This window comes from Colletotrichum higginsianum, chromosome 4, assembly GCF_001672515.1.
Source record: "Colletotrichum higginsianum IMI 349063 chromosome 4, whole genome shotgun sequence".
Lineage (NCBI taxonomy): Eukaryota > Fungi > Ascomycota > Sordariomycetes > Glomerellales > Glomerellaceae > Colletotrichum > Colletotrichum higginsianum.
Window position 1 is genome coordinate 1913870 of NC_030957.1, and position 9615 is coordinate 1923484.

Here is a 9615-nt window from a genome sequence, read left to right on the forward strand (position 1 = left end):
CCCAGCCTATTTGCACACCAACTTTCCCCAGCTTCTTCTCGGACACTCACTCCCGCGACGCCGTCACCACTTGCAACAACTTATCGTGATGACCTGATCTTCTTGACCATCTCACTAGTATTCTGACGCCGTCGCTGGTTTTTTCACCCTCACTTAACGAGTTAACGAGTCAACAAACCGGGTTCCCCAGCAATGACGGTCGTCAAGAATGCGGAAGCGGGCGCCAGCTTCTCTGCCCCTCCCCCGCCTCCGCGACACAGCGATCTGAACCTCGATCAAGTCGACAGCCAGGAGGTTCCCGACGCCCTCGTGTCCGATGGCTTCAGTCTGCCTTCTTTGGAGTCCGAGACCATGGCTCCGCCTGCCTATGGCGATCTTCCCAACCAGCTGCAGTTCAACCAGGCCGGCTTTGAAGCTGGCGCCAACGTCACCGGTATATGCACACCCACTGCACCCACCACATCCTCTGCCGACACCTAGACCTCAGAACTCGCTAATATATAATGCTAGGGGACGGTCGAGTCAATATCAACATCAATCAAAGCGGCAGCCGCCTCGCCGAGATCCTCGCCCCGACGCTACGCAGCCAGCTCCTCGACGACAAGCGCCCCCAAGGCCCCCTCCCACCCGCCTACATTCCCCCGAGTCTGGGAGGCCAGCCGGGTCAGACCCCTCCGCCACAGCTCAATCTCGTCATACAAATCGTTGGCTCGCGCGGCGATGTACAGCCCTTCGTCGCTCTTGGCAAGGTCCTCAAAGACACTTACGGCCATCGCGTGCGCATAGCCACGCACGCCACATTCCAAAATTTCGTTGAAGAGAACGGTCTTGAGTTCTTCTGCATCGGCGGTGATCCCGCCGAGCTTATGGCCTTCATGGTCAAAAACCCGGGATTGATGCCCGGCTTCGATACGCTCAAGAGCGGCGAGGTCAGCAAGCGTCGGAGGGGCATCCAGGAGATCCTCCTCGGATGCTGGCGATCGTGTATCGAGGCTGGTAACGGGCTTGGACCGCCGCCGAAGCCGCATGCTAAGAACGAGCCCCTGGATGAGCAGTATGGGATACCTGGAGACCCGGCCCAAAAACCCTTCGTGGCGGATGCCATCATTGCGAACCCCCCGAGTTTTGCGCACATACACATCGCCGAGAAGATGGGCATCCCGCTGCATCTTATGTTCACCATGCCTTGGACGCCGACGCGCGCTTTCCCGCACCCTCTGGCCAACATTCAGTCAACAAACACTGATACCGTCATGACCAATTACGTTTCGTACGCCTTGGTCGAGATGATGACCTGGCAGGGCCTGGGCGACGTCATCAACCGCTTCCGAGAGAAGGCGCTGGACTTGGAGCCCATGTCGCTGATCTGGGCCCCTGGCGTGTTGACGAGACTCAGAATTCCGTACACATACTGCTGGTCGCCGGCACTCATTCCGAAGCCCAACGATTGGGGGCGTGAGATTGACATTTCCGGCTTCTACTTCTTGAACCTGGCCTCGGCGTTCACACCTGACCCTGATCTGGCTGCTTTTTTGGCCGCCGGCCCTCCTCCTGTTTACATCGGGTTCGGCTCCATCGTGGTGGACGACCCGAATGCTCTGACCCGTATGATCTTCGACGCCGTGCATCGCACTAGTGTACGGGCACTGGTGTCCAAGGGCTGGGGCGGTCTCGGCGCTGAGGATGTTGGACTCCCCGAAGGCGTCTTTATGCTGGGCAATGTACCGCATGACTGGCTTTTCAAGCATGTGTCGGCCGTATGTCACCACGGCGGCGCCGGCACGACGGCAGCGGGTATCCAAGCTGGCAAGCCCACCATCATCGTACCCTTCTTTGGCGATCAGCCATTCTGGGGAGCCATGGTTTCGAGGGCTGGCGCTGGGCCGGATCCGATTCCCTACAAGGAACTCACGGGAGACAAGCTTGCCGAGGCCATCAACTTTGCCATTAAGCCCGAAACCCAGGCAAGGGCGCAAGAGCTCGGTCACAAGATCCGCGAGGAGAAGGGAACTGATTTGGGTGGAAAGAGTTTTCACGATCATTTGGACACTGATGAGCTAAGATGCTCCATCGAACCCAGTCGAGCAGCCGCTTGGCGCGTCAGGCGGACGAAAGTTCGACTGAGTCCCATGGCCGCTGCAGTTCTCGTAGACAGGGGTCTCATCAAATACTCTGACCTCAAGCTGTAAGTTCTCTCGCCGATGAAACGAGTGACAAGTCGTCTAACTGATGCTTTGCAGTTACCGACCCAAAGAGTACATCACGGAGGGCCAACCGTGGGATCCCGTTTCCGCGGTGGCAACCTCTCTTGTGGCAGACCTCAGCAACATTGGCATGGCCGTGGCGGATTTTCCTCGAGAGCTGTTTAAAGCCCGAAGCAAAGGGGACAAGACGCCCGAACCTCCTGCGACGCCATCGTTTCCGGGCGGATCGAGTTCTAGTAAGAAGTCAATTCATGAAAGTGACGGCGCATCGCTCGCCCCGAGCACGCACGCTTCGGAGTCGTCCACACAGCTGGGCTTCATGGAAACGGGCGGCTCTACGCCGACGCTTCCGCTTTCACCGCAACCCGACACATCATCCTTTGCGCCTTCACACACGAATTCCACCTCGCTCTCGATGACTTTCAGCCCGGCAGACGCCGGGTCGATAGCTCCTAGTGAGACGGCACCGTCAGAAAACCCATCGACAGCGCAGTCTGCGAGGCCGCCCAACAACCCAGGGAAACGGTCCTTCAGAGACTCCTCACCTGCAGTCGTAGGGGTCGATGCCGCCGTGGCAGCTGGCACCAGCGTCAGCCGCATCGTTACCACCGGCGTGAAGACGCCGATGAACGTTTGTCTCGGCCTGGCCAGGGGCTTCCGGAATGCTCCTCGCCTGTACAACGACGACACAGTTCGGCCGCCCGAGAAAGTGACAGACTTTGCCAGCGGCGTCAGAATCGCGGCAAAGGAATTTGGCTATGGCATGTTCGATGGAATTGGTGGGCTGGTGACGCAGCCTCTGAAGGGGGCCGAGAAGGAGGGTGTCCCAGGTCTCATCAAAGGATTCGGCAAGGGCATCGGTGGTTTGATCTTCAAGCCCGCATCCGGTGAGTGCTCCAATTGACAGGCGACTGGAACGATATCTAACTCTCACAGCTGTATGGTCTGTGCCGGCGTACACCATGCAAGGCGTCCACGCGACGCTGCGCAATGCGTTCTCTACCAGCGTCCAGAACTATATAATTGCATCCCGCATGAAGCAGGGACAGATGGAAATGGAAGCCGCAGGCATGGCCGAACGTGAAGACGTCGTTGCTCGGTGGAATAACGTCAAGTTCGATTTGAAGAACTTCCAGGCCATGAAGCTGAAGGAGCAGCGCGAGAAGCAGAGAGCAGACGGTGAAAACCCTTACATGCAGGGCCAATCAGAAAAGAGCCTCACGCCCCCAGTTACCGGTTGGTCTCACACAAGAAAGCTGTCCTTTGAGGACAGGAAGCAGCTGCACGCGCGTAAAGAGGCGTGGAAGAAGGGACACGTTGAGGCTCTCGTACCTGCGTCGAGGTCTGATCTGTCACTTCCCGAGAGCACCACGACCAGTGTTGCCGAAGACGAGGAATTCGAGCGCGCTATCCGCGCGTCTGTTGCCGAGACCTCACGTGGCAATCCAGAAGAAGACGTCGCGGTCGAGCAGGCCATCAGGGCCAGTGTCAACCACTTTCGTAGCAGCGGCACAGGGATCCCGGACGTTCAGCGTGAGAAGCCCATGTCGAACGACAGAGACGCGAAGAACCATGACCAGGACCCCTTTTCAAGTGCCGAATTGGAAATTACGGACGAGGAGTACCAGCAGCTTATCGAGAAGGCGATCCAGCAGAGTATGTCGCTGCAGGCTGCCGGTGTGCACCCGGGACAAGGCTCGCAAGGGGACGACGAAGAATTCCAGCGTGCTCTCGAGCAATCCAAGATTGCTCAGCACCGGGCACCCGAAGATGATGAGGAGCTGAAGCGCATACTGGAGGAATCAAAGCAATACCATACTAAGGGCCCGGCGGATGACGAGGAGGAACTGAAGAGGGCGATCGAGGCTTCTGAGGTCGCGCACCGGGAGCAGCTGAGCAAGGCCGCGGCAGCGCGGTCGGAGGAAGACATTGTGATGGAGTACGTGAAGAAGCAGAGCCTAGCGGAGGAGGAGTTTCGGCGGAGCGCGTCCAAGGGGAAGGAGCGAGAGGTTACGGACGAAGACGAAGACGAAGACGAAGATCTCAAAAAGGCAATGGAGGAGAGTTTGAAGCTGACCGGGCGGCAGGGGGGATCGAGCTCTTTTCAATGATTTCAGCAAGAGGACCACGGGATAGATGGCACATCCGAGATACCATTTGAGTTTTTCACATCTTTCCTTTCCTTTTTTTTTTTTTTTAAGCTTTTTGATATTATAATCTGATCTTACCTCTTTTCCCGTATCCCAAAACCGTTGATATTCTTTGCCAATCCAGGGTGTGTTCTGCGTGACGCCGCGTGCATGAATGTTATTGAAGAAGGAAGCGCCGAAACCTACTCCGTCACCGCTGTTTGTTTCTTCTCCTCTGTGACAATGGGCGGGAGAAGTCAGGCGGGTAGAAGATGGTGATGTAAGACCGGATGCGGCAGGGGTTACGGTCCTCGTCCTCGAGGGCGGCGACGCGGACGAGGGAGGCGAAGACAGTGACAACGGCGTTGCAGCAGCCGGGGTGGTGAAAGGAGTCGACGATGACGCCGGCGAGAAGGTGCTGTGTCGCTGTCATGGATCGGAGAACATCGACGACAGAGAGGGAGGGACCACGCAGGGCCTTCCGGGTCGGAAAAGGCGGCGTAGTCGAGCTTGACCTCCGGGGCATAGACTTCGGAGGTGAGGGTCGCGGCGGAGGACGTGTTCGTAGGCGTGGCACTGTAGTTTGTGATTACTGGTAGGGTAAGCGTTGGGGCAAAGGGTAAGTAGAGAGAAAGAGAGAAAGAGAGAAAGAGAGAAAGAGAGAAAGAGAGAAAGAGAGAAAGAGAGAAAGAGAGAAAGAGAGAAAGAGAGAAAGAGAGAAAGAGAGAAAGAGAGAAAGAGAGAAAGAGAGAAAGAGAGAAAGAGAGAAAGAGAGAAAGAGAGAAAGAGAGAAAGAGAGAAAGAGAGAAAGAGAGAAAGAGAGAAAGAGAGAAAGAGAGAAAGAGAGAAAGAGAGAAAGAGAGAAAGAGAGAAGATAGGGGTCAGAAGAGTGATGTTTATTGCTACCGAGCTTGACCATGGTGTTATGATTGTTGGCTCTGTCGAGTAGGTACGTCTGGACGTCGTACGGCTTGTCGGGCGTCGGGCAGCTTCTGGGTGTGTGAGACGATGATGTGACTTTGCCGTTGTCCCTCTCTCTCTCTCTCTCTCTCTCTCTCTCTCTCGCGGTCCCATCTTGACTTCGGGGTCTCTGGTGCTGCGTCAGACTGCCGCCGCCGGGCTGAATAATCTTAGCACATCGTAGCTCAGTCGACTTACAAACACGCGCCCACGCATCCACCGCCAAGGTCGAGACCAGCTTTCAAAGAAACCGCCTTCTTCCTCGCCTGCAGACGACGTCTCGTTCTACCAGATCCGACGAGAAACTCGCCATCATGGTCTCCGGAGCCCTCCTCTCCTAGTAAACTCCCGTCAAGCCGCGAAGGAACACAGGAAAACAACTAAACGAAAGATGAATCTCACTCCCACAACTCCCACCTTCTGCGAGACGCTAAACTCCGGGTCGCTAAACACCGCCAACCGCACCTCTTCGCGCGCGGAGCTTAGCTATGCCAAACTTCCTGGATCCATTGAAACTCGCCACTTTTCATCTTTGACGATCAAAGACGCCAGAGTCAGCTTCAAGGGAGACATATTCTTTCCGACATACAAGCCCAAAGCCCCGCAGGAGGAACCCTCTACCTCTACCGTGCGAAATACTTTGTTCACTGGGGGCAGCGCCCAATCGGGAAGCCAAAGTTGACAATTGATAAACGTGATTGGCTCGTTGGTCCGGGGAAGCAGGGGCAGGGATCAACCTCCTTACCGTCGGGTTGGCCATCACCATTCTCCCCCTGTGATCAAATTGCTCATTGCAAGCAGTCTCAATAGCTGGTGAATGCGTTGTTTCTTGGCCAAGTCTGCATCCAAATAGTCAGTCAGTTGATATGTATGCTACTACTAATACATGTTTATACACGCAACGCCGCCGTGTGAGCGGCGTAACCAGTTTTGTTGTATTGTACCATTTCGTTCGTTCATTTTCGTTATTTTGACAAGCCAAACGAGAGCTCAAAAACTAAAGCTCAAATCTCAGAGCCAAGATCGCAAACTGTGCTATCATCCCCATGAATCTTGCTTTGCTTTGGGCTCTGTTCTCTCTCCAGCCTAGTGCAGCTTCTCCTTGAGATAGATAACTGCCGCGTATCCTGCGCAGCATCGCGTCGTCATTCCGTGAGAGCACCACGGGCACTTCACCGCCGTTGAAATAACACCACTGACCCCTAGCCTTCGGTCCTCGACTTTGGCGTCCGGATTGGCCATGCACTCGTAGACCTTGCTCGGCATGTCATGCAAAAACTTGCAGCTGCAGCACTCCACCAGCATCTTGGCAACCGGTTCAGGGGTGCCGTTGGGTGGAACGATGGACGGGCGCGACAAGCGATTGGATCGCGGGCCTAGAGGGCCTTGCATAGACTTGCGAGCCTCCTCGAGGTAGCTCGATGGGCTCGCCGGCGTCTTGAGAGACACGATCGACTTCCTCGCCGACATGTCGGGCGGCTGCGAAGCCTGTGCCGCTGCCTTGGAGGCTAGATTGCTAACAGATCCACGCTTAGACGAGCGCGGCGGGGGCTGCGGAACGAGAGGTCGGGGAACCAGAGGTTGGTGCTTGAGCTTGGGGAGGAAACTGGTATCTAAGGCGAGGTCTGGGCTTGAGCGACTCTTAGTCAAGCTCAGGCGACGCTGGGCTATGCACGAAGACTCATCCAGCACCGACGCCGGTGCCGGCAAAGGGGCGTTACCGGCCTGGCTCTGTTGCTTCTGTCCGTACTCCTGAGGACTGGTGAGAGATGCCGACGTCAGCGGCGAGGCCATAGTCGACGTTTTGGAACTCTCCGTGTGCGTGGGAGTGGGGTAGCTCTGGGACGAGTCGCTGTCCTCGGCGTCGGCAACGCTAGCTTTCCTACCGAACCTTTCCGTCACAAGGGCTTCTAGCTCATTTAGATGGGACTCGTGGTTTTGGACCGGAATCTGAGGTGGGAGACTGATCCTTGGGTTTATGATGGTCGGCGAAGATGTCAGCATCGCCGTGTGGGATTGCCTATACGATCTCGTATCGTCCGAGACGACCACAGTCTCGTTGTCCACTCTTCCAATCTCTCCATCAACCGATGGCAGTCCCTTCTCCGACTGGGGTCTCGATGAATCAGGAGTGGTGGCTGGCGACGGAGAAGGCAAGCCCTCTTCACACGAAGACATGGATGACCTATTGGTTGGACGAGCCGACGATTCCCTTGACGGCATGCCGGACTCGGCAGACTCGGCAAATGGCCGTACAGCCACGCCTGAGAAATGTAAAGGCTCGTCAGTTGAATACCGAGAGCTTGTTGCCGAGTCAGGTGTCATGGTTGTGTCTCGTGCGGGCCGCGTGAAATAGCTCGAGACCGGAGGCTTGGAAGAACTTGGCGATGAAACCTTGTAGAAAGCTGCTTTGGCAGCATCCCTGAAGCTCTTAAGTGCGGCCCCAGGAGTGGGCGGAAGCCTGTCACGCGATGTTGACCTTTCGGCGGGGAGAGGTATCTCCCTGGGTGTCATCCTGGATGCCGGTGGTCCCTGGGAGGTCGAACGGTCAAACGAGCCTTGGAGGGGACTGCCATGTGCCGGAGGCGTGTAGGGAAGACGAAAGGTGAGAGTAAAGTCGTCGCCGTGGGGCGGCTGATCGTCATGGACGTTGAGGCTACTGAGAGAGCCATTACGCAGCTGGAAGTTGCCACCCAGAGGACTGCTCTCGGAAGACGACGGTTGCGCTCGAGATTGATGCTGTCGGTTGGCCTGGGGAGGGTAATGTGACTTGGCAGATGAGACACGAACCTCGTCCTTGAAGCCGTGGATCGATCGTTCTCTGCTTTGCTGGCGGGATTGGTGTACGTAGCTCTCCCTACGCCGGCCTCTCTCTTGTTCTAGCACAAACTCGCTCAAGGCGTTGGGAGGTTCCAACAAATCGTCATCGACAGCATCGTCGCGCTGTTTTGAGGCGTTGTTTTTCCACTGCTTTAGGTTGCTGATATCCGGCACGGGCGGTGCGGTCGGAGACACCAAGGGCTGGCACCATGACGGAACATGCATAGAAGCGACCCGTGGTGGTCTTGGGTCAAGGGCGGTACCCGCCCGATCATTGTATGCTTCGAGCTGCGGGCTGAACGAGGACGATCGCGGGAGACCCGGAGGCGTGAATGCTGGTGGCGTAACCGTCACGTCGGGCCCAAATGAATTCGCCCGCTGGTTTGTCAGAGAGGGCGGGGGAACAGGCTTTCTGAAAGGCATGCCGGCAGCCTCCTGTCTCTTCTTCTCAAGTTTCAATCCGCCGATGAAGCCCTGCTCATCATTGAGCTGATGGTGACTGGGTGTCTTGTTACCCGTCAAGGCGGCCTTGAGCTGCATCGCGACCGAGTCGGATCGCTGCCTGATGTGGTGGGGACGGATTGGCGGAGGCGGGTCATAGAAGGCTTGAGCACTGTTCGACCTCAGCCTGTCATCGGCCAACACGGTCGGACTGGAGATGGATCTCGAGGCGTTCGGGGGTCTCGTCGGGGGAGCTTTGCTGAGTTTGGCTGCCAGCATCTTTTTTACAGACTTGGCCTCCTTCTCAGTCTGCTTCTCCAAAAGTTCCTTCTCCTTCTTGCGCATCTTGGCCTCGTTCTTCTTATCCCTCTTCTTGTTCTGGCCAAATGACTCCCAGCTTGGAGAGTGACAGATGGAAGAGGCGTCGTCGGCGGTCGGCTCCTCGCAGACGTCGACGTCCAAAAAGGTGACCGTCTTATGCTTGTGGTCGTGCTCGGCAGACTCGTTGCGCTCGACTTCGCGGTCGATTTGGGCTTTTGTGTTGGATGGGGGAGGCGGCACGGAGATGGAGAGAGAAGGCAAGGCAGTGGCTCGGCGCGCGGATTTCATGGCAGAAGGCAGCAGGTCTGTCTTCTTGACGGGAAGTTGAACAGATGACTCCCTTCGGCGAGACTGCAACGGGACGGTGGGCTTCACCTGGGGCGGAGGATGGACGGTGGGAAAAGGGCTCAGTCTCGGGGGAGACTGGGGCAGACGGGGCTGATTTGAATGTCGTTGAAGAACTTGCTGAAACGCCAGGTGAGAGGGATGGGTGTAGACGGGCATGGACTGGTGGTGCCCCTGAAGACGCTCGAGCTGGAAGATGAAGCGTGTTAGTGGGTGGGAAGGTACGGTAGTCAAATTGAGGTGGATGCTACGCGGGGCGGAGGCGTCAGGTTAGGGTGGGATGGGCGTACCTTCCGGGCGTGTTCCAGATCCAACATCTTCTGAAGGCTGTCAGACCGTGGTCTTCCCCTTTGCGGCGAGTTAGAGTCATGCTGAGCGGCAGCGGTGGCCGTCAT

At 56.7% G+C, this 9615-nt stretch overlaps 3 protein-coding genes across 3 annotated transcripts; 1 reads left to right on the top strand and 2 right to left on the bottom strand.

The window, feature by feature from the left end:
- Nucleotides 1-192: 192 nt before the first annotated feature.
- On the top strand, nt 193-4315 carry CH63R_05883 (Glycosyltransferase family 28 domain-containing protein; the record flags this gene model as incomplete). The annotated part of the gene is made up of 4 exons (XM_018300858.1): nt 193-433; nt 511-2185; nt 2241-3091; nt 3141-4315. The coding sequence occupies 4 exons, from the start codon at nt 193-195 to the stop codon at nt 4313-4315; spliced, it is 3942 nt and encodes a 1313-aa protein (XP_018158708.1).
- Nucleotides 4316-4544: 229 nt separating this feature from the next.
- On the bottom strand, nt 4545-5252 carry CH63R_05884 (uncharacterized protein; the record flags this gene model as incomplete). Its single annotated transcript, XM_018300859.1, has 3 exons — nt 4545-4759; nt 4785-4925; nt 5240-5252. The coding sequence occupies 3 exons, from the start codon at nt 5250-5252 to the stop codon at nt 4545-4547; spliced, it is 369 nt and encodes a 122-aa protein (XP_018158709.1).
- Nucleotides 5253-6379: 1127 nt separating this feature from the next.
- Nucleotides 6380-9615, bottom strand: CH63R_05885 (uncharacterized protein; the record flags this gene model as incomplete). The annotated part of the gene is made up of 2 exons (XM_018300860.1): nt 6380-9409; nt 9511-9615. The coding sequence occupies 2 exons, from the start codon at nt 9613-9615 to the stop codon at nt 6380-6382; spliced, it is 3135 nt and encodes a 1044-aa protein (XP_018158710.1).